This window comes from Athene cunicularia (genome assembly GCF_003259725.1).
Source record: "Athene cunicularia isolate RWA chromosome 5 unlocalized genomic scaffold, athCun1 chr5_part1, whole genome shotgun sequence".
Lineage (NCBI taxonomy): Eukaryota > Metazoa > Chordata > Aves > Strigiformes > Strigidae > Athene > Athene cunicularia.
The window spans coordinates 19,535,134-19,559,869 of NW_020799101.1; the positions used below are offsets into that span (position 1 = coordinate 19,535,134).

The following is a 24,736-nucleotide window of genomic DNA, read 5'->3' on the forward strand; positions in this document are numbered from 1 at the left end:
AAATTTAAGTTTAAAAGATGTAGCTGACATTGTTTTCTGATATTAAATGTAAATATTTGTAAAAAGAAATTCTTTTGTATATTTTTGTGAAAAATGTAGTTCCCCAGAAGATACAAAAGTTTTAATAAAAAAGTGCATTTATGTTACTGGTCAGTGCTTTTCATTATTATACTACCACTTAAATGTATTTATGCAAAAAAATAATCCCAGGAGGTGACTATGTCACAGGAACTTTCTCAACATCTGCCCAGTAGTCAGGTGTGCTGGAAAAATAGATTCTTTAGAAGGAGATTCAGAGAGGAGCTTCTCTCTTCCTGGTATAAATGGAGACATCTGAAACCATTTATTTTCAAGTGAAGGAGTATTTACTTTCATAGGCTTTTTAAATGGAGCACAGTACAGTAAATTGTTTAATTGTTCTTGCTTATGGAACATTTTTGGTCCCTTATCTTTGTTTTTTCCCTGTTTAAGAAATTATCAGGGGTATGATGCTTATTACACAGCAAAAAAATGTCCCAAAGACAAACCATTTACACTCTTTTTCCCTAGGAGCAGGTAAAGAGTTCAGTCACCCTTTGCCATGACAGGGGTTCAGCTGTATGCACTTTAAAAACACATGCTGAACAAAAAATACTTCTAATATGATTGGAATACAGGACTAAGCTTTCTCAGACCTTCTGGTGCTACATTCCTAATCTTAAGCAAGAAACGTGACCCAAACAGAACACAAAATGTGCTTTGAAAGTTTTTAATGGAATTTAAAGTAAAACTTTCCTTACACAGACATTTTCTTCTTACAGCGTAAAAAAAATGTAAAATTGCTCAAACTTACAAACTTGGAAAATTAGAGACATTTCAAGTATGCAATCAACTTCATTTTATGAAAACAATGTATATTAAAAGTTCAAAATGCATGGATTTTTCTAACATCCTGTGCCACTGGTGGTTCATCTTCCTTTCCACTACTGACCCAAGGAGGTGAAGTTCAGTCCCAAGTGGCATCATTCACTGAGGGGGAAAAAAAACCCAAACAATTCATGTAACAATTCTACCACTCTGTAAAGATGATTTGAGAACTGATCTGTGTCCCACCCTGTAACAATTATGACCTTTGCAGACAAGATTAGCTGGAGTGCAAGGCTCATGTATCATTAATACAGACCAACAAGCGCAGCTTTGAGAAGTTTGCTTCAGTTTATGAAATCATGGTTAGACAACACGATGGAACTTTTCTGCCAGAAACACTGAGAAGCATCTGAATGTTTGCAAAAAAGACAGCTTGGACACAAAATAAAACAAGAGTAAAGAGCTGATGTTGGATATTCAGCTTTTTTCAAATAAAACTCAGTAAACACAACATGTCCCTGTCAGGATTCCAGTGACTCTGCCATACCCTAGCTGCAGGGCAGTTGTTTTTCAGTGTTGCATCACATTGGTTTTAGTAGTGTAAACATTAACTAAACAGTAGAGTTCTCTTCAAAATGAAGATGCCTATAACAGGTATCTTTCTTCATATAATCGTCATTATTCATCACACACATATTACTTCGTGATTACTTCTGTGAGTAAAATTACATTTGTGACATAAGTCACAACATACACTCTAAACCTAACCAAGAAAAATAAAACTTGATAACCAGCATCTCACCTGGTTTGAGTCCGAGTCCATTTCAAGGCATGGCGTGGAGGTACAGCAATAGTTGGGTGGTAAAAAGTGCAGTCTGGTCTTGTACACTGGGTGTTAAATCTACAATGCTAAAAATGAAAGATTTCAGAAGAGGCTACTCAGCACTGGCTGCCTGGACTCCTGACCTCGCTGGCTCCCATGTGTTACATGTCAGTCTGTATCTATACGACATACCTGACTGATGACTGAGACAACAGCTATACGGACTAGTGCCATCAGTGCAACCCAATAACAGAAGGAAAGCCTTTTTCAAAAGTTTTTAATTAAGGGTTAGATGGTCCAAAACTGCCACTTCATGGACAGCTGGAAGTTCCTTGGCTTTTAAACGTTAACAGTGTTTAGTTTCCATTGATCTGTGTGTACAAGTCGGGAGCATAACACAGCATTATCTGCAAGACAGAGGAAAAGCCAGAGTATCTGGCCAATAACAGCTGGGAACAGAGTCCTGGGGCCCCGGGGCATTTCAGGGTTGTTTGTGCTTGAAAAAGCCCTGAACTTGTGTAAAATAGGCAGGGACACAATTCTATGGAATAGAAGTACCCAAGTTATAAACTCTTATACTACATAAATTACAGGACTATACTTCAGGATAACTGATCAATCTTTAAAGTTCTTGTACACTGCAGCACATCTGAATGAAAAGTCAAGAGTCTGAAATTTATTTCTTCCATAGAGGCTAGAAGATGTCTTCCTCCTTTGCCCCCAGCATCCTGGATGGGCAGATTCCTAACAAGTGCTATGGCCAGCTGCCTGTTTGAAACTCCACAGAAGCATCTGGTAGAAAAATTATTTAAAAATATAATTTTCCAAATTCTTTAAGTCACTGGTTTTGTATAGTCTGCTTCCGAGTTAAAATGTGAAAAGTAAAATCAAAAAGTATGAAATGCTAGTGACATTTCCTGACTCAAAGAAAGGTACTTCAAGTATTTTTCTAAAAAGAAAGGGAAGAGATAGGAGAAAATTCTTACTTTTGGGTGGTAAAATGGACATTCCATTTTCTTACAAGCTGGAAAAAACTTGCACAGCGGACTACTGGAATTTACAGACAGTGTGGGTAGCGGTGCTAAGAGTAGAAAAAAACAGGAAGTGAGTCTGGATCAGAACAAACCGCTTTAACATAGTTTCACACAAATATATCAACCCTTCTGCAAGAAATTACATTTTATAATACACCAAAGTTCTGCAAAAACTATGGGATGCATATCACCAGGCACTATGTGGATGTCATCCTGGGGTAGAACAAGACTATCATGTAATCACTAGTCTCGGTTCTTCACCATTTCAGGCAAGTACCATGGTCATTGCAACAACTCCAACAAATTAAGCCGAGATTCTGATACGCAGAGGCATTCAAATGCTAAATTCAGCAACAAGCCTGTTAGCATTGAAGCTAACTGGACCAAAAGGCACAGGCAGTGCACTTTCCAGGAATACAGAGGAGCTGCTGGAAATGGTACAGGAGATGGATAAGCACATTGTAGTCGGCCTGCTGGCAAAGTAACAAAACTGCACCGTACTATGACTAAGCGCTAAACTGCTTCCTAAAGATCATGACCTCAGCGGAAAAGGCACTCCACCCTGGCACTGGTGAAAGGCTCAGGAATACCAACCTGTAATCCAAAGAGCTACTGCCTTTGCTGGGTAACCTCACCCCAAAAGTCATCTCATCATTACATAAAGATAGCTCCTACGGTGTCATTAGAGAGGAAAAAAAAAAAATCATACAAAGACAGAAACCTCTGTTTTCAATTTGTATCAGAAGCTCTTGGTATAACAGGTATCCAATTATAAAATAAATTTGAGTAAAATTGCAGTGCTGGCTAATCCCTCCAGAAAAAAGGACTGCTTGTGCAAGTCACCACTGTGGTCTTGCCTAGATTTCACATGGACTCGTGCAGAGAAACATTCAGGGATTTGTCTGACAACACTGGATTTTTTGTTTTTTGCAGTCACACTGAATTTTATTCATCTAGTATTAAGAGTTGAAAGAAAATTAAGTCATATCAAGCAAAAATTATATTTTCACCATTGTCAGTTTCTTCTTCCAAATACACTGTTTTCCCTTCAGCACTTTCATTTAAAGCTCAGAAAAACAAGAGGTGCTCACCTGGTTTAGGAGGTGGATGGGGGGTTCGTCGGCTGGCATGAGTGTAAGGACAGTCTGGCTTAGTGCACTTTGCATCGTATTTACAGTTTGGATGGATGAACAAGCATTTATCAGCAAATTTGCAGTTAGGGAAAACTCTGAGGGAAAAGAAATTGAGTCATAAACCTATACCTGGAGCAAAATCCCCAAGCAGCTCTTGTGCACAAAAGCTAGAATACCACAGAAAGCCAGAACTACAACAGGGCTTGCGCACATGTGTTGGTTACTTCCAAAGCAGAGCATGCAGGGGTAGTGTGCTAGCTGCATGCACACAGATCCGTGTTCATCTTCCCTGCAGACACTCTTTACATGCAGGAAATAACTGAACCACTTCACACACAGTGGTGTTTGGTAGCAATCTACTTGTTGCAAGCTAAGGTGCATTATTTATTCTTAGTGTGCAGTGCAGAGCAGCAAAGGGACTGTGAATTCGGACCTTTGTGCAGAGGGACACAGAATTGACTAAGTAATATGGTTTGTTTACTGAAGAGAAAGCATTATTTTGAAGGTAGTTATGTCAGATTTTAAAAGAAAATTCAAATGTCTGAGTAAATGAAGCTACCCAATCTGTTAACATTTATCTCAAACCAGAAATTATTTTTCTAGACTGTTGCTGCTTGTGGAAGAGAAGGCAAAGGACAACACACGTTCAAGAGTTAGCCTTTGGTTTCAAATTAAAAAAAAAAAAAAAAAAAAAAAAAAAAAAAAAAAACATTACCGTGTAATGATACCCTAACATGTTCAAAAGTATTCTGACAGCTAGCAGAATAGTGCCTCTTGTTTTAAGATGACATGAATTCTCACATCTCTAAGCAACACAAAAGCACCAGCCTGCATGCTAAACTAAGCTTTCTTCAGCATAAGCACAGCTGTGACTCTACTTATTAAAAACATCACTGTATTCTGACACATGGTAGATGAGTGGAAAACACAAGAAATGACAGTGTGAGAATCTAGCTGTGATCTCTACCCTAACAGACTTATGCTGCCTTGACATATTTACTAACACAGAAGGGAAATCTGTACTACCAAAATAAAAATAACATGTCAAGTGCATGAGCTTTGCACTACTCACTTGCAAGGTAGTGTGGGATGATGGTACACACATTCATCTCCATTTTTACAGGCAGGCCAGTACTTGCATCGTTCAAGCACCTTCTCTTGGTTTTGTAACACATTTAACTCTTCCATATCCACTAGGAAGGAAAGAAAAAAAAGGAAAAAACCCAAGCTGGGACCTTTATGATTCTGTATGCAATTTGGTGTACACAATGTAGCATAACCGAAATTCACAATATTTCCTATCGTCTCTCTCCTTTTAACCCAATTCTTGATAAGCCTCTATTAATCAAAAAAATCACAACAATAAAAATTTATGTATAATCATATCTGAAGAAAATTTCCAAAACTATGAAGTGAAAGAAATTGTAATATTGGACCTACAGCAGCCTTCTGGTGATTTAAAAAAAAAAAAAACAAACAAACCAAAACAACAAAAAAACCCACAACTTGCACTGTTTACAAGCAAAATAAAATAATTTTCTTCACAAATCCAAATTCGGTTGTGAAAGTCATACGGACCAGATCTTGATCAGACAAAGACAAAGATTCTTCAGCTGAACCTGTTATGATTGTTCTGCTGAGCCATGTGTTCATAATACCTATGCTTCCTTTCTCAGAGATTATTTCTGGCTTTAGAAAATTATTTCAAGAGAGAGAGTAAAAAAAAAAAAATCAACTTTTACACTAACCAGATATGATTTATTAGTATGGGGACACACACCGAAAAAGAACCACTTTCATGTAATTTGCTTGGACAGATACCACCTGAACCCAGACTCCAATCCAAAATGTATTTTAAGAAATTCCAAGCTGAAACATTCAATACCTTCACTACTCTTATGAGAATCTGGGACTTTGACTTTCTTTTTAACATTATTTGTAAAACCCCATTCTGCAAATTCAGGCAATTATGCATATACCTTCACTGTTGTCCTATCTTCCCAAATCTGCCTAAACCTTTGGCTTTTCAAAGCTTTCCAGGACTGCTAGACTTACCTCTCTGATCTGACTAGTGACATACTTGCTCCAGCTTTATTCCATCCTCAGCCTTATCTATGCCTTCTCCTTGCAATGCACCGAAGACAAATAATGCTACGCTAGTGCAAAACCACACTGCTTATACAAATCACTTCCACACTGAGCAGATTCTGTGTGAACTTCAGTCGTACCTGTGATACTTCTGGCTAACGTAGGTAATCAAGTAAGAAACTTTAACAGAGATATAACTTTATCAGCAACACTCTCCTGTACCAAATAGCTTTAGTCGGGAGTATGAAAGAGACTATACTAGTAAAAGCACAGATTTGCAAGGGTAGTACTCTAATACATATTTCACTGTACAGCTAAAACTCTGTCAATGCATATATAACATTCCTTTCTTCTTTAAGACTGCCTGATATGTGCAGTACTTCTACAGCCAGTGGAACTGAAAGAATGTGGACTTAAAAGATCTTTTGTTTTTCCCCCATGATTCTCTCATAAATGCATTACAGCTGGATCCATGAAATTTAAAGAGTTCTCTGTACAGCACCAAATAATATTCTTCATTTAGTTCAGATAATCTGGATGCATTGCTACTATGGAAAATAAAGGTCTTTATTTTCATAAGAGAACCAAAACAAAAGAATTCAAGCATGACCTATGCTTGGTGTATGACAAAACAGTATCCTCTAAATTTTTCATCACTGCATCAGCACTCTAAACAATTCAAACACATGCTTCAGCAAGAAACTTCCCATGTTTTTCAAAAGGTATCCTGAATACACAAATCTTCAAGTAAAACAACACACTGTTAAGTTCTACTTTCAGAGATTCTAGCAACTTGACCCTATCAACACCTTATACTAAACAGGCTGCTTTTGATATCACAAATCTAGGCAGAAACATTAATATCACCTGACCTATTTTTTAAAGTTTAATGCATAGCAAAACATTCATCATAAAATCTCCTTACATCACCATGGCGACAAATGATAATGGGTCAACCAGAAGTGCAGATTTCTGGCAGAGAAAGACAAACTACATTTTCAAGAGAAAAACCCCAAATTTTACCAATATTGAGAGGTGTGGAGAATTACCTATGTGCCATATTGCTCTAGTTCACCAAGATAAAGGCTTCCAAAGATATGACCCCACTGAATTGCCACATTTCATTTGCCTAAAAAATGTTCTAATTTGAATAATAAACACCATCACTTTGATTTCTTAAGAATGACATTAATGTTAGATCCTGTTGGTAAGCATAATTACCATCACAGTTTTCCAGTTGCCGGGTTACAATTTGCATCTGCTGTGCTCGAAGGCCTTTTAATCCTTTTCCAGCACACATATTTTGGGTAACTGGCTTTAATCCTTCAGTTATAAACATATCTTCCTCTTCTTGATCAGAAAGGTATCCTGGTGGACTGGGCACACCATCCAGTGTCACAATGAACTTGGGACTAGCAGGTTTCTCTGGCTGTGCAAGCTGGTCTCTATCAAACAAAGAAATGTAGTAAAAATAGATTTTCTGACTCCAGAGGTTTGAGTAAACATGAGCTGCACTAGTAACTAAAAGTAGTACAAGCTAATCCATGGAGAGTCACACAGTAACCAACCTACTTTTAATACTACTAACAACACACTCTAATTAACAGTTTGTCTTCTAGTCTCCCTGAAGCACAGGGGATGTAAGTAAGAAATATAGCCTTCAATGGCATATAGCAAAGAATCTGGCAGGTACATTTCGGTTTGTTGCATTCTGCTCAGATAGATCCAAAAGCTCATTTACAGACATAGTTAAAAAAAAAAGAAAGTGATTAGTCTTTTGAGGATTTTAGTTTTGAGACAAAAAAGTGAGGGTAAATGCCATTCTTGGAATCATGAACCTTTTAACACACAGAACCAGGCATCTCCTCAAAAATACTGAGCATCTCATTATGAAACACTGAGTGTAAAAGCTTTCAGCACTAGGAAGAGAGAACTGAAATACTGCCATTAAGAAATTGATGCTCAGCCTGATCCAAAGATCAGTCCCGACTAATATCCTGTATCTGAGAATAGTCAATGTGGATAGAAGAGGGAGTATAAAAACAGGGGATGTATATGTTTTCTCCACTGTTCCACTGTCCCACCCATTTCACCTGAGGGATTTCCTGAATAGCATGTGATTCTAAATATTTGGAAACACTATGGAGTTCTCATGGTTGACAAACAGCGATTTTATCTAAGCCATAAACAGCAATCTGACTAACAACAATCCTCAAAGTCGTAGTTTTTTTACCGTGTCTGTATTAGACGTCCTGAGAGTACTCGTATTGCCTCTGTAGCCCTCCTTCCCAATTGCTGATTCTGCGGCACTATTTCCTCAGATAACTTGGGCTTCTTCAGGATAAATGACCTGGTATCTGTGTGAACCATAGATTCCGCATCATAATAATCTGAATTGAGAGAAAAATTACATAGAAAAGAGGAAAATAAGGTTGTAGTTACACTCTTAACTTACAGAATATTTTTAATATCAATTTACATTGTTGATAAGCTAATTTTGTTTTAATTTCTTACTAGTAGCTTCCAGAAAACATTTTTACTTCCATGCTTATTCCACAGAAATCAGTCAACAGGAGCCATAGGCCATATTAGGTCAGACTAGGAAACTTTGTTACTGGAACAGCTGTGCTGAAACAGCACTGAAGGGGGCCCACACACCTCCCCAAAATCTCTCAAGCTTTGAACACCTACTGATATAACACTTTCATTACTTAAGAGATGTAGAAACTAATAAATTCTAGAAATCAGTATAATTAATTGAAAAGGAAGTTACATTTTAACATTCACTGACCAGTAGTGTTCAATTTGAAAACCAGCAATTTTTATTTAGGAATAAAAGATCACAAGACTTAACCTTGAGTCACTTGCAAAGCATCTTCAATCACAGGATCAATCTGGAGCCGAGAAGAGAGCTCCCTTTGTTCAGCTCCTAAAAAAGCCCCCAGTAATTAGAAGCATATTTTACTGTATGTCAAAATTAAACTATAGATTAAAGACATGAAGCATACTCTTCTAATGCCTTTGATTAAAAAAACCAACCCCACACAACAAAAACCTCCACACTTCTAACAAAAAGAAGCCATTTTCATTGTTATGAACTCCTTTCTCATTGTCTCAGAAACAGTTAACAAGTTTTCTCCAGCATTTCAAAATCTAAATACTGAAAGACTAGTGTTCCCCATAATCATTGCTCTGGGCAAACTAGGTCTGCAGGTATGGCAACTTCTAAAGGCTAAGTTCTTCCTCATTTGTAGAGGTGTTGACTACTCAGAGAACATACACACAGGAAAGCAGCTAACAAGGAACTACTTTATGGTCATGTTAAAAGAAGTGGAACAAATCAGAGTAGCACTGTTTACATTTGACTTATAGTTTGAAAAAAAATATTTTGCTTCCTGTAGGTTTCCTAAGCAAGCTGTCATTTCCATTTCAATAGCAAGCAAAAATATTTAGCATAAATATTTTCTGTATATTAATTCACAGATATAAGCTGCTTCTTACATACTTTACAATTTCACCTATTTTATGTCAGCAGATTCCAAATATATCTATATGAGAAATAAGAGACTGAAAAAAATAATTTTTTTTCCTAACAGTGAATGTTTAGCATTCTTTAACAATGACTGTGAGCTGATGTAACAAAGGCCTTACTCAAGATTTCACTCAACAATCTAAATATCTAAACTCAGCAATAGTGAAAAACTTTGTTTTAGAGAAGTCGTTTTTCACAGTCTTATTTCTGATTCCTTGTAGCTAACACAGACACACACACTTCTTTATTTGTAAGAAAATCATGCTGAAAAGATACACTGATTGCCTTTAAATGCTATTTTCCTTCAGGAGGTTGTGGGTTTTTTAAAAAAAAAAAAAACAGAAGTAAAAAAAAGCCTAATGTTTACACAGTTATCCTGGTATCAGTTGTCCCCATAACAGCAAATATAATATTTCAATATTTAAACAAAAAACTTTAGAACTATTTGGGTGGTAACAATATGTTGGAAAGAATCTTTTAATACTTCATAGGCTGCAAAATTATTCCAAATGTAGAGTATCTTAACTCTCACATAGGTTTCATAACAAAATTACTGCTACATGATATCAAGGAAAAGAATGCAAAGGATGGGGCAAAAAGAAGTCATCCCCATATAAATGGATCCATTGCTTATGGAAAATTACTCTTCAGTGATACGCCAGAATGCTATACCACCCTTTGCTTACTGACTAATTCCTCTGAGGTGATCTCTTTGTGTGTCTGTATATATATATATACACACACACACGTACCTATCTTACAGCCATGCTTTAGAAAGCTTCTTGGTTTTCAGGCATTTCCACATGCAACTTCTGATGCTGACTAAAAAATTAAAAGCATTTCTTTTCTCTGCTCAGCCTGCTGTAAAATGACATTCACTGGTATAAATTTTTAAAGAACATGATCAGATGACCTTGAATTCCTTCAACTGTCTGCTCCTTTGGCTCTTCTACTTGAAGCTGAGAACTCAGAGCAGGTAGTCTGTTTTGCACATGGATTACTTCTAACTGAGATTCTTCTGGGCTAATTCGAGTTCTTGGTGCAACTGGAACAGTCTGTTTCTGTGGAACTTTAAAGAGACAATGGTAAATCATTTACATACAATCCAATCACATAACAGTATTATTTCATATATGGTGCTAAAAACTAATTCCTTCGCACACACAAAAAAAATCCCAAGCTAATTGTAAAATTGTTAGTGTGAAAGCACATTTGTGCATGTGCATAGAGCAGTGTATGAGTGGCACCTCAGAACATCTACCTGCAAGACAAAACTGAATGAAAAGGATTAGAGTGACATCAGCAAAGTATTCATTCATCCACTTCTACAGGTAATAAAGTTGGTACTTTCTTATGGTATTGAAATCACTTTTCCTTCCAGCTTTCATATAAACAATCAATGATTATCAGTGCATACTTTTCATACAGTGCCAGCTACCCTATGCTCAGATGCTTGCTAATAGATCATCAAGTCCAACCATTAACCCAACATTGTCAAGTCCACTACTAAACCACGTCCCTAAGTGCCACATCTGCACCTCTTCTAAATACCTCCAGGGTGACTCAACCACCTCCCTGGGCAGCCTGTTCCAATGCTTTACAGTCCTCTCTCAGTGAAAAATTTTTTCCTAATATCCAATATAAACCTCCCCTGGTGCAACTTTCCTCTCATCCTATCACTTGTTACTTGGGGAAAGAGACCTACACTCACCTGCTACAACCATCTTTAGCTAATTGTAGCACATAATTTGGGAGTAGCAGGATGACAGGTTGGCTTCTTCACTTGACTTCTGCTAAGACCATCAGAACTGGTTGTGAAAAGATAAGCATATTCTTCCCTTGGCTGAGTATCACATCAGCATTCAACTTCTGACACGTACAACTAAAAGGTACCACTCAGTACTGGATTTATCATTTATGATCCTACCATTTTATTCTACTTTTGTATTTCAAATTAGCTTATTTCCATATTCCATTCAAAATACTTAAAAAATTACATGAAATATTACCTCTGAAGTGGAAGAATCTGCATGACACCAGATAAAATTCATGAATTGCCTCTGTATTAAATCACAAAGTGGTTCTTTTTGGTCTGTCCACTGAAATATTCTCATGTTGGTAAGCCAAACTACAAGTTCACCACTATTAAAAATCAATAGTTATAATCAATTTTAACATTTTCTGACTACGTTCTATTTCCTGTCACATTGCTGCGTACACAGGAAAGAGCTTCCTGCATCACAGTACTGTTTCTTGTGTTGATGCTTTTTCCACCATAAACACTCCTTGCTGGATAACTGGCATCAGAACTTGGAGGCATCAGTGCTCGCACCTCTTTTCTTAACAAACTGCTCATTCTGCTTACCATCTAGAATGACAACAAGCTCTTAATGCTTGGGAGGCAGTTACGTTATTTGCTATTCATGAAGCAGCATAATTTTCTTTCAGAAGTTCTTTTACTGTATGAAATGTATTTTGTAAGTAGTCAACCAATTCAATAGTTTACTAGCACTGTTCTTAGCTATCAGTTCTAAGCTTGGCCACAATCTTTATTAGTCATCCATACAATTTTGTTTTAAACCAGCTCAGTCTATATCCCACTTCTAACATGCACAGACACCTCCTCCAACTCAAGAGCCTTTGAACACAGAAAACTCCATACACATCTCATGACTTTAGATCTACTCATCAGCATCCGTGCAACGTTGAAAATACAAGTGTCGACATGAAAACAGGGAAGTTCTCAATAACCATTTTGTAAATATGCTAGTGCAGAAGGAAGATACATGTTTCTTACAGTTTGCAGGTTTTGAGAGAGAGAACAGGCAAGAGATTTTGACAGCTTTCAGTCTTGCTCCAGATGGCATAAAAGTCATGGTTTAGGTAGTTTAGTGAATGCTCCTTCCCTGGCAATGTGCAATGCTTCCTGCTGACAACACTAGGTTTATTAATAGCCAATGAAACAAAAGCATACAAGATAACAGCTGGATTTGCCCTTCTTCAGCAGAAGTCTCTCCTAGCTATGAGAACTAAATGCCTACACACAAGCAACTGCTCGGCTGCTGTATCAACTTCTACTCAATACCTAAAACCACTGAATTAAAATTGCAGCCTCACTGTTTAAAGACAATATACGGTGACATATCAGTCAGTATGTTGCTTGTTATTTTGCATTTCTATTACCTATATCCAGTGCATTTTGATATTTTGCTGTTTGGCTTTTTTCTCCTCCCCTCTCAGAAGGGAGGACGAGAATACAAAGGGAAAAAAGATCAAACAACCTGCCTAATTCTAAACACTTTCCCCTTGGCAATTATCAACTTCAGAATACTTCTGGCACTTCCATTTTGTATCTATACACTTTACAGACTTAGTATCTTGATTAATATATTTTAAATAACTCTTTCCTCCCTTCTTTATGCTTTCACAGTTCATCACTGAAGATTAATGGAATGTTCTAGGGACATGGAAAATCCCTTACATGTATCACTGACATGCACTATTTAACATTCTGGTTTACCCCCAAGCACTATCTTTAGCTTGGATTTGTAAAACAGGGCTTGGAAATATACAGCTTAGCACAAAAAAAAAAAAGCTAATTACCAGTGGAATAATTAGTTGTTTTTGTAACCGATTCTTGTGCTTCAGAGATTGCTTTCAGTATTAAATTCTTATTGGCTTGTTTTGAAGGTGGCAATGAAGGTCTAAGGGAGATAAAAAAATTAATTAATTGTACATGAATTACAACAGCAACTGTATCCATGGTAAACACAGATATTTCAGCACCTTAACACAGTTATGTGTAATACTGATACAAATCATCACCTAAAAAACACTTTATCCATATTTGTTTTCAGCTTGTTAATCTATTCTCTGAGTGGATGGGGATCCACAAACGCTCTCAAAAACAGAAGTCCAGAGGCGTGATTTTGCCTCTCAGCTTACACTCCTCTAAAACCACGCTGCATCTGAAAGGCACAAACTCTGCCATTCATTTCCTCGCACCTCTGCCCCTCACGTGCCTGTTACTACGTTTGTGTTGTCACTAGAATTATGCAGCTGCCCCAGGGAGTAAGACCCAGCTGAAAACTGACTCTATCAAAAACTTATTAGCTGTAAAAAAGCTTTCTGTTTGTCTTTGAACATCAACAATAAGGAAGTTTAAATTAGTTGAATGTGCTGCAGTGCTGAAGATAAATTCAATAAAGTGTATTAGCTTAAAACAAATCTTACACAAGCTACTGTAGATCATTAGAACCATCTCTTCCCTAGTTAAAATGTTCTTCCTCTTACTGTTGAAAATTAGATACAAACCACTGATGTTCTTTGACTGACACCTGACATTCAGAAATAATTAGGGAGCAGAAAAAAAGGAAAAACCTCTCAAGTCCTTTCAAAAGTTAAAATCACCTTAAAAAAGTGATAATTGGTTTGAAAACTATTCGTGAAATAAAAACAAAGCCATTAAAACTCCTGGAAAATTATTTTAGCACATTAAATACCTGGTCTGAGGCATGCCAACATTAATGTTCTTTTGCCACTAAACTTCTCCCCAGTAGTGTAAAATTTCACATTCCATTGCAGCTTATACACAATAACAGGTTGAAAAAAAATCAGAGGAAAAAGGGTGTTATAAACAGACATCTCACCCAGAGTTCTGAGATAGTACCAAGAAATATAAAAACAGCTTACTGCATTTTCTCTGTCAATTTTCAAACCTGAGAACAGTTCTCCCCAACTTCCACTTTGAAAGTTTTTGTTCATTAAATTCATTCTTGAAACCACACAGAATCACTGAGATCTTAAGTACCTTCTCTCTGGCTTCGCAGGTACAGACACGCTGCTGGAGATGCTTCCTGTTCGCGATCCATAATCGTCTTCCTCCTCCTCATCTTCCCCATCATTAAAGAACTTTTTTACTTTGACTACTGAGCTTACAACAGGCAACCGTCTCTTCCTGGAGCTTTCTTCCTACAACAGAGCAGCCAAGACAATTAATTAAGCATAAACCATGTATTAATAAGCCAGCAAAGAAAATATTGTAATTCTACCTATAGCCAGAAGATGGAGAACTTCCATGCAAGTTGCATAAGTCTAGTACTGTACTGTCCGCAGAAACAAGTGACAGCACTATAGAGAGCGAGGAAAAAAAAAAAAAAAAAAAAAAAACACACGTTTACACTGAAACATCTCAGTAAAAAATGTAACTGTAAATAACATTTAGAAAAGGAGAAGAAAAAAAGTCTAAAGCACAATTTCTCAACATCTACAGAAAAAGCAGGATTTTCCTAATAAATCCATACAAACCTTCAAGACACATCTGTTGAAAGTCTGATAGTGAAATCAGTGTGAATGACTTTCTCCTCTGTATCAACTCTTAATTTTAGATTAGCGTAAGGATTAATTTCTAGCAAGATAACATATTCCAAAGGATGCTAATAGCTAAGCAGAGCTAGGATGGTCCAGTTTAGGCAGAGCAAGGTCCCTGTTTTGACACAGCCACTTACCACCACCACAGTGCATGGGGTAGTAACAAATTTAAATGCTAGGCTGCATGAAAGCATAGGAGAAAGCAGACATCAATACTTCCTATAGGAATCATCACTCACCATGGAACTAAAAAGGAGCACCATGAGGCATCTGGATGCCAGGTTTGTACGCAGTACCCTTTAAATGATCCTATATCCTCCAAGGAGAAAGAAACATCCTAAGGGATGGACCTGGACTACACCAATACAGCAAATTCATACAGTAAAAAACCACAATACCTAAAGAAGTTACCTTTTTAAAGGTAAAACCTCCCAAAGTTCAAGAACTTGTCTAAAAAGTTAGAATACAGCAAAGGTCCACAGTTGTAAGAAATGCTCCTCTAACAGCCCTATTCCAGATGTTATTAATGAAAGAATAATAGAATAAAATCACAAGACCTTTTCCTAACATTTCCAAGGAAAGGGGTGACTGTCACTCACCAATGCTTTACATACAGCCCTAAAAAAAAAAAAAAAATCACTATATACTTATCCTCACTTCCCCATCCTAAAAAACAAAGATACCAGCACATGTATTTGTAAAGCATTCCAGATTTCCAAATTAAATTCATGACTGTTTGTACAGAACTAAATAGTAGCAAAGAACTGTATAAGCAGTAACAAACACAGATGCACTTGGAATACAAGGTATGTAAAATTCCTGCTTCATTACGACATTAGCAGGTGTAACAACCTTCATTCCTCTCACAAAGGGCTCTATCAGCTATGACTATAACCCTGCCTGGCTTAGTCTGGCCTCCAAAGTACGTAGGGCAGCAATCACCTTTTACATCCTTGCATGATACTCACCCAAGCAGTTCTTAAATCCAAATTGTATAATAATAATAAACCTCATAAGCAACACATCCAGGCTTTCTAGACTAATGTATAACTAGCATATGTGTGAATAAACAGCATCCCAAAAATACTGATTTACAGAACTGTGTAAAGCTGGAGATTTACATAGCACTTGCAGGAGATCATGCTGTTCCAATGATCTAGAGATGAAAATTATTTCTGATTCATCACGTGCATCATGATGTTCTAACCCATTAGTCCAACTCAGTATGGCATGAAGATGTACGAGCTAATTAACTCTGAGCTGCAGTAACCTGTCTAATGTTAAAAAGAAACTGCATAGTTTATCAGCAGACCCAAAGAATGAAATCCCAAACCTACTGGTAGCAGTGACAGAAGTCCTTTGATTTCTCTGAGGTCAAGATTTTACTGGAAGCATACACAGTAATTTAGGTTTTCAGCAAGTGAAAAATGTCGCAATAGTTTAGATCATACTAACCTCGCTGCCTACTTTATCAGCACTAAGTTTGGAGGTGGGTCTGTAACTTTCTGCTAAGCTGCCAAATGCTTCCGGATTGCATGGCTGGCCTGCTTCCAAAGACCTGCAGCTTTGTGCATCTAACTGCCAGCTCCCCTGTAAGCTGCCCTGTTGTGACAATCTGTGCACATGTGTATTGCCATCTGCACTCCTGCTAGCTGGTGGTCTGTAGATTTCGGCAGAAGGACGAGAAGAACCATAAGTTACAGTTACAATTGGTTTCTTCCGTGACAAAGGATTCTCCTGCACGAAGTTGAGGTCTTCATCAATTAGATCATCTGGTTCAGGTTTAATGTCAATTACAGCTTCCGAAGGTGACAATTCCCTCAAAGGCTTGACTGTAGATGTTAAGTGGGATGCAGAACCATCTTCAGAAGACTGCCTGATAAAATGAGAAATTGCCAACTATTAACTCATCTGCAAATAAAGCTCTGGTAAATGAGAACTGTCTTTTAAATAAAGCCAGAAGGGAAGAATCATTAAGGTATTACTGTTTATACAAATCTAACACACTGATCACTATCTTTAGTTTGGTTAATTTAAGCCCATATGCTTCTTAGACAAATTGAACTAAATTCCAGATTTAATGGTTTTTATGCAACAAATTGTAGCAATGCTTTACTCTTCAAAACTGCTTTAATCTTTCCAAGTAGTCGTGCTCTTCAGAATACTCTTCACACAACTACTGTCTAAAGATGTGTTAGTAAGTAACCAAAAGCTTTACCGTGGAGCAGTGTTCCTTTGTTCCTGTGAGCTAGTTGAAACTCTTGAGTCATTTCTTTCAGTCCGAGTGCTGGAAACCGCAAGAGGTGGCAAGATATCCTCGTGTCTCCTCTCATCGCTCACACATGAACTGCTTTTGCTGGAAGGAAGGTTGCTCTCAAAGATACTAGATTCTGAAGATTTTACACTAGTTGGTTCTGTGGAGACAGGTACCTTTCATTTTTACATCAAAGCACAGCAATACAAATTTTGAAGTAAAGGTAGCTAAGAAACTGCAAACAAAACATTGCACAGATATGAAAATACAGCAAGCTGAAAGCTCTTTCAGCTGAAAACATCAGCAAAAAACACCCAGAAATAAATTATTTATCTCAAAACATAAGGCAATTTTCTAAAGTCAGGACCCAAAAGGCCACATAAATTGAAAATTAACAAAACAGTCAGCCAAGATGTTTTGAAATTCATTAGACATGCAACACTATGCAGAAATAAACCTACTTTCACTCAAAATTAATATTCTTACTTACCAGTAGTCACAGATCGCAGTTTATCCAGAACACCATGGAGCCTGAAATACATGGGGGACATGGAAGGAAGCAAGAAAGAAAAAGGAGAAATAAAACAATTTTAGCTTACACTCACAACAATCAGCTTTCAGAAACCAGCTGTATTCTCCCCCCCCTCCCCTAACAAGCACATCATTCATCTAATACTTCACTTTCCATTAACTAACATGTTTAACCTCAAACGGGAGGTTTTAAGTATCTTGCCTCCAGTGAGTCTTCATACATGCATGTAGGGTATTCATCACATTATCTGCTTTTGGCATTTACTTGGTTTACATTAATTAAAGACAGTACTCTCCACTCTTTCATTGCAATCAACAGTATGAGTTAAATATCTTCAAAAGGACTGATTCAAAAAACCTGTTAGAAGCCAAAAGCATAGCTGATAATTTTACTTCATATATGAAACTTTAATTACACAGCAGTTAAACATAATTCTAAATAGAAACCTAAACAATAGAGTTCACAGTACATAACACAATCAGGATTCTTCCAGCATGCTTTGTATGTACTAACAATATTGAGACACATCAGTGAGCGAAAACATTTCAGTGAGGCACCAAATTTGACATTTGCCTGTGAAAAAGGCACCAAGTTGAAGCAATACAGAAGATCAAAAGGCTATGAAATAATAAAGCTGTTTAAAAATAAATACACATTACAGTGAGAAGAAAAAAAAAAAAAGAAATCCCAACACTTAAATGCATATCCTATTCAGAATTCAAACCTGTTCATGGGCATGGCCATAACTTTGAATGAGTATTAGAAAAAAGTTAAGGAACAAGAACATTGAAAACTGGGAAAAGAAAGAATGCACGTGCCTAAAAAAAGGTTTATATTCACCTGCTTGTGATTTTTCGTTAGAACACTCTTTTAAGTTTTGTCAATTGAGCTCTGCTGATGCATATTAGTTTTCACACTGACCTCCAGATAACCGTGACCTGACACTTGGTTCAGAGTAAGAAGTGTTGGCCAAGCAACAGGACTGTCAGGGCTGCCACAGAATTGCTGTGAAACTTTTGCCAGATGACTTCAAATTACCAGCTACAGGACAAACCAAGGAAGGCAAACCTCGTTGAGTATTGTAATTTGCCAGAGACTCAATGTTTAAGAATGTAAACACTCTGGGTTGCCTTTAGAAGCAATAAAAGCATATAAAACTCCCAACTACAGTTATATTTTACTTTTTTCCACCAGTCCGCTTACAGTTTATTGCATAGGTTTCATCTTGGTTTCTTTTCCATCATTCTTTTAACCAATACCTTGTTTGTTACCCGAAACAGCACTCTGACATTGAATTTGTATTTATAAGCAAGTGTGGATACTGAATTGAGATTAGAAGACTCATTACATTTGGAATTTAAGCAGCTGTCAAAACCAATAGGAAGTACAATATCTACATATAGCTGACACCCAGTTCTAGATAGATAGATAGATAGATAAAAAAAATCTTAATTTCTCTTCCCTGCTGAAATTTGCTTTCTCTACATCTTTATTATTTTTTCAATATAGTTTCCTTCACAAAGCCATAAAAGTGTTTCTGCTACATATTATTGTGTCATTTCTTATTGTATATCAGGATTCAGCCAAAACCCTAGTACTGGAGTTACCCCTCATCAACTTGTAAACCTCACCAATTTGTCTGATTCCTAAAACCACACTGAGAAAGGCAACTGCATGACTTACTGATACAGCGAAACCCAAAAGTTTTGCCTAGGCAGGTCACAAGAGGGAATAAAGAACAGAAATGTGGGTGTACTTAAAAAAAAAAAAAAAAAAAAAAAAAAAAAAAAAAGGGGGACAAATCCCGGGAAAAAAATTTAAACTTTGAAAGCAAACTCAAATTATATCCATACAAGTAACACTGTCACATGGAAAGTTTAAATAGTTACAGTGAATTGTAACAGCTGGAACTAATTTACACTTTTGGTCAATGTTTACGATTTCATAATGTACCCAACTTCTAAACTGTTTCTCTCTGCTATTTAATAGCATAAAAGCTGCTAATCAAGTAAAGGGGAACTTGACTAGTCACATAGAAGAAATACTGAAGTTAATGTAACCATTCAATATGAAAATTTCAAATGAAACAAACTGAAAAAGCAGAAAAAAAAATGTAGTATTCCTCTTATCTATATAAGCCAAAATAACATTCCTTAAAACTATATTCAGTTAGAGACTCAGAAATAAGATTAACTTGAAAAAATACACAATTCAGAAAGCAAGAAAAATCTCCAGAGTGAAGTATCTGCTTGGATACTGTGAAACACAGAGTTAAAGGTTTATACTGTTAAGCCAAATTCAGTACTAGAAAATGCATGAGAAATACCATGGCTAAGGCTGTCATGCAGCATAGGGTAACGCACACTGGCAGAAGTTCAGAAAAGAGTTCATATGTTGCTAATTTGTCCTGCTTACAATAATTCTGGGGTTCTACTTTTATTTTGTAGAGCTCGGTGGTGGTAATAAATAAACAGCCTGAGAGGTGGGAATACCTAAGCATTTGGTGCTAAGCCTTTTCAAAGACAGCATGCAAAATTAGATTCACTACTCATCTGTCCTGATACAGTAATTCCCATGCACAACAGCAATCTGAAGCATAACATTAACATAAAATCTAAGAAATCTGTCTTTGAATAACTATTTTACATCTAAGTACTCTCATGCTCACAGTGGGCTTTGCAGGAATATTTTTTTTTAAGTCGACATACGGCCCTCACTTAGCTGAGTATTTCACACTTCGTTCAAAAATTTGACCGGACTTACAGCAAGACAAAAAAATAAACCCTCCAGTGCTTTCCCACTTAATTATCACTGCAATAGCCTAACAGTTGATAGACTAATTTATTAGACCTGCAAAGTTTTGATTAATGTAAATTACACAATGGGGAAAATAAGTCACTTCTTAGATTCTCAGGTTTCACTTACAGAAAGCAGTCCTGATTACTGATAATTAGTGTGACAAGGAGCTTACAAACATACCAGACAGTAAACCTGACAGTATTGTTTCCAAGGAAAAGGGAAAGATCTTCTGTCATCTGCTCTTGACTCTTCTTATTGGCTACCATAACCATAATATAATCAGGGAGCTCTTCATCTAATAGAAAGAGAAATATTGTTTTAAAGTACAATAAATCATAAAAGACATAGTGAACTTCTTTAAAATGTAACCAGATTATTTTTTACAGTTTTACTGTAAAGACTCCGCAAGCAGAGGAATAGGTAAGCAAATTAACAAGACTTCCGTTTTCTCTGAAGTCCAATACAAGTTTCAGCTATGAGTGAGGAATAAAAGATCGTCAGCTTCACATAAGCATAAACTGAAGATAAGATCAAAGTATTTTAAAAGTGAGTAAATAAAACACATAAAGGACAAGATAAAAGAAAGACACTCTGTTACCTATATCCTTTTACTTGAACTCTAACAACCATCTACAATTTTCATCACTCCAAATGTTGCCAAATATAGTACCTTATCCTTGCCAAATTTCCTTTAGGTACAGAGATCAAAGAAATAATGATCCCTTTCTGATCTGCGCATTAAACAAATCAAAACTGTATTAAGTTCCAGATTTTCCATCTATAAAAAAAATCCATCCCCTTGCTGGACTGCTCATACAGGGTATGCCTAGTCATCAGACTAGACAGGAAGGCGCTCCGAATTTAATACATTAAGGGTTTGGGGAATGTGGTATTTGGCTTTTTACTTTGGCCTAGCTCTGATCTACTCTGAAGGACTGCATGGTGCATTTGTTGCTCAAGGGCATTAGGTATGCTTCTTGAGCACATATTTCCATTTAGTTTAATCAAACACCTCATGTTCTCCAGTACCACTCCATGACACAAACATAACAATAGTAAGTGAAGACAAATGGGAAATCCACTTCAAATTTTGCATCTGAACCAAGGCATTACACAGCTGTTCTCATTCCATCAAGTCTGTACACACCATTAAAAAGACCTAAAAAATGAAAAATCTTAGGTAGAAATCAAAAACACAAATCAAAGGAATTGCCTTTCTTCTATGTCTATGTACCCTGAAATAATAATTCTGTACCCCAGACTACAGAAATAACATTCATATATTGTACCTGCATTTCGCTATCACTACTCAAGTGTTCCAACACAACATGTTTCTAGACTAAACCCTAACTTCTTTTGGTAGGGTTTTTTTTTATTTTACTATGTAAACTACAAGTTGCACAAGATAGGTGGATACCCAGACCTAGGAACTTAGAATAAACTTTCCTTTTTTGGCCAACCTACTTTTAAACCTGATCGGCTCTTCGGGTGTTTCAACGTATGATAAAGTAACGAAGATACTTTAAACACAGATCAAAACATAAGTTACCACAATTACCTGTAACAGTACTGTAGAAAAAGGAAAGAAAGCAACTGCATCTCTTGGTGGCTGTGTTGGCTTATGTCAACTTAAACTGTCCAAGACTACAATCTTTTGAAAATTTTGATAGTTGATAAATATTTTACTATATTTTGCTTTACAGATATGATTTTTTCCTTTGTAAGTGCTAAACAACAAATAAGTTTCAAAATGTGTTGTTGTAAAAGACCTTTTAAAAGAAAAGAACTAGTAGTTAAAGAAAGAAAAAAGCAAGGTTCTTGCTCACAGAGCCTAGAATGAGGGAGAACATGTTTTTACCAGTTACCTAAAAGAATAAATGGTGTGTTTTTGAACAACATTACTTGAAAAGTTGTCCAACATACTCTAGACAAGAAAAGAAACATGAAAAATGACAGAAATTTGGAAACTGGTTTAAAAACAAAAGAGGCCAAGGGACTTGGCAATAAAGAGTACAGAGTTATTTAAAGAAGTTCAGAAGTTGACCAAGAAGAAAGAGCAGACATTGTATGCTGAACTTGGGAACTGCATTCTCAATACAGGAAACAGAAAGAAAAGAAAAACACAGAGTAATCACCCATAGTTATAATCAAAGATTACCAGTATTCTACCATCACCTTGGTATTAGAGATAAGAAAGATTTTTTTCAGAAATGCAGGAAAAAGCAGACAAAGAATCAAGGACTGAGAAGCTGAAACGTAGAATGAGGGCTAAAAAAAAAATAATCAAAAACAAGTTACTGAAAAAGACAACTTTTGAGATCGTGAAAAAAGACAACCTTACAATGAAAAAATTCTAAACACAATTCCTTGGCACCTGCTGAGTTCAGAATGTCACCTCACAGGTAGCTCCCTTCAACAGAGTCAATACATTTTGATTTCATAAATACAATGGTCTCCTTTAAATAGGAAATAAGATTAATTCAAGATCAAACTCCGAACTTTGAACTTGGTCCTGCAATTCATGGTATCTCTAAACTATGCTCTCAATTCCTTTCCTTTACCTGGAATCCAAGCATCATCACAGACAAGGCAGTTGCAGGACTGAGGTATTCTGCTTCCAACAGAATACCGTGTTAAGTTACCAACTTCTACTACTGTAAAAACCAGCTACTCTTAAGTGCAATATCTATTCAATACTGGATCTGGGGGAAAAAAAAAAAAAGCAAAACCCCCACAACATTCACAATGCTCATCTCTCCTCACAATCCAAAATAAAACCTCATCCTGCCTCTAAGATTGTTTCATATGTTTCATTTCATACATATGTTTCATGAAGACTACATTAATGTAGCTCTTCGTTTTCCTCTTAACAGTCAAGCTCTTACACTTTGCAGATTTGTCCTACATAATGTTTCTAACATGACCTTTCCATCTCCTGAAACAGTCAGCCTATCTCTGTCGTACAGTAATATCCTTTCCCCTAGTTGTGACAAATGTCTCACCTTAAATTCAAAAGGCTGTTGAAAAGATGCCTAAGACAGACTGACTCCACCTCAGAGTGGTCACAGGTAACCACTGCTGTATTTGTGAGGATCTTGCTTTATATAAAGTTTCTCCTTGTGCTACAAAGAAACTTCCTTAAATATTCACAGACACATATTATTTGTTTTTCTTTCAAACCCCTTGCCACCATTTCTCCTTGAAAGTGGAGACTGTTAGCCTTCTCAGTTATTTCCTCTTAGTTCTTCATACATCAACGTCCATGTTACTGCCTTCTCTTAGGCTTGGACTACACATATTTCGTGAAGCAAGTCTTCTTCTTTCATACTAGTCCAACACTTCAGATAATTCACCTCATGCTTAAGGCTTCTGTATGCAGTAATACAAGTAAGAATAAGTAAATATGCAGTTGCATTAAGTAGCTGGTTGTTTCCTATCTAACATCAACGCATCTAAAGAAAATTGCCAAACATGATAAAACTTACCAACATAAGCCCCCAGCTCCTGCAACTTTCCTTTTATAGCACCCTAAAAAACAAAGAAATAGCATTTAAAGGATAGAGCAACAAAGTACTTTTAACTGCAAAACGGTGGGAGGCTTAGCAAAGTTTTTCTCATAACTCATTTTCTCATTAACATGATGCTTTAACATGTTAATTCTCCTATTCTCCACCACTCATGATATAAACGTTGAAACAGTGAGGGACTGATGGCAGAATAGCAAAACCTGCCAGGAATCTCACAGTCTCTACCATTTTTCCTATACACCAGTTCCCGGTACTACCAGAAAACCTCCAAGTCCCAGCAGTCCTTTTTTAAGCTAAGATCATCCGGGCTCATAAAATACAAAGAAAACAAACCCCGGATGGTTTGATAAAAGGCCGTTCTAGGCTCAGCAAGAAAAAAATCCTGCCGGGATTTTCAAGCTGTGATTGCTGAGTGGGAGCAGCTAACAAGACCTGACAGTAACGGGGGCTCACACCCGAACGCCCGGCCACAGCAGCTCCCTGTCCTGGGCAGCCCCCGGTTACGGGCCTGTGTCGCAGTGGGCTGCTCCAGGGCGAGAACTCCAGCTGCGGGGGAGAGATGGCAGCGCCGGGGTACGGCGGGACCAAAACAACGCTTCCCAAAACAGCGACTCTCCTGCTCGCGCCCCTCTCTGGGGAGCCCTGGGGCCGAAGGCCGCCCGCCGCCAGGAGCTCCCGGTAACCCCGGCCCGGCTGGGGGTTCATCCCGCCGCTTCCTTCCGCCGGATGAAGGGCGCTCGGCCGCTGCAGGGCCCGCAGTAGCCCCGACACCTCCGCGCCTGAGGGGAGGCCGCAGGG

General features: G+C 37.2%; 1 protein-coding gene across 2 annotated transcripts; it reads right to left on the bottom strand.

Annotated features, from left to right (window-relative positions):
• Positions 1-734: 734 nt before the first annotated feature.
• On the bottom strand, positions 735-24,730 carry ZC3H14 (zinc finger CCCH-type containing 14). Of its 2 annotated transcripts, XM_026849693.1 has the most exons (16): positions 23,897-24,730; positions 20,592-20,706; positions 17,571-17,611; positions 17,045-17,240; positions 16,282-16,702; positions 14,267-14,427; positions 13,060-13,160; positions 10,370-10,525; positions 8,779-8,853; positions 8,158-8,314; positions 7,146-7,369; positions 4,909-5,029; positions 3,795-3,931; positions 2,656-2,750; positions 1,649-1,755; positions 735-1,008 (listed from the first exon to the last, which is right to left on the bottom strand). In XM_026849693.1, exons 2-16 carry the CDS (start codon positions 20,681-20,683, stop codon positions 1,002-1,004), a joined length of 2,091 nt encoding a protein of 696 aa, XP_026705494.1. In that variant the 5' UTR covers positions 20,684-20,706; positions 23,897-24,730; the 3' UTR covers positions 735-1,001. The 2 variants fall into 2 exon arrangements, 1 of the variants encoding a protein (XP_026705494.1); XR_003398510.1 differs by lacking the exons at positions 735-1,008; positions 3,795-3,931.
• Positions 24,731-24,736: the final 6 nt, after the last annotated feature.

Coding starts and splice junctions, on each gene's coding strand:
- ZC3H14 (XM_026849693.1), bottom strand. CDS start 20,683: ATGGTTATGGTAGCCAATAAGAAGAGTCAAGAGCAGATGACAGAAGAT. Junction 17,241..17,570: donor ACTGCGATCTGTGACTACTG/GTAAGTAAGAAT, acceptor CTGTCTCCACAG/AACCAACTAGTGTAAAATCT. Junction 14,428..16,281: donor CTGATAAAGTAGGCAGCGAG/GTTAGTATGATC, acceptor GCTCTGTTGTAG/GAAGAAAGCTCCAGGAAGAG.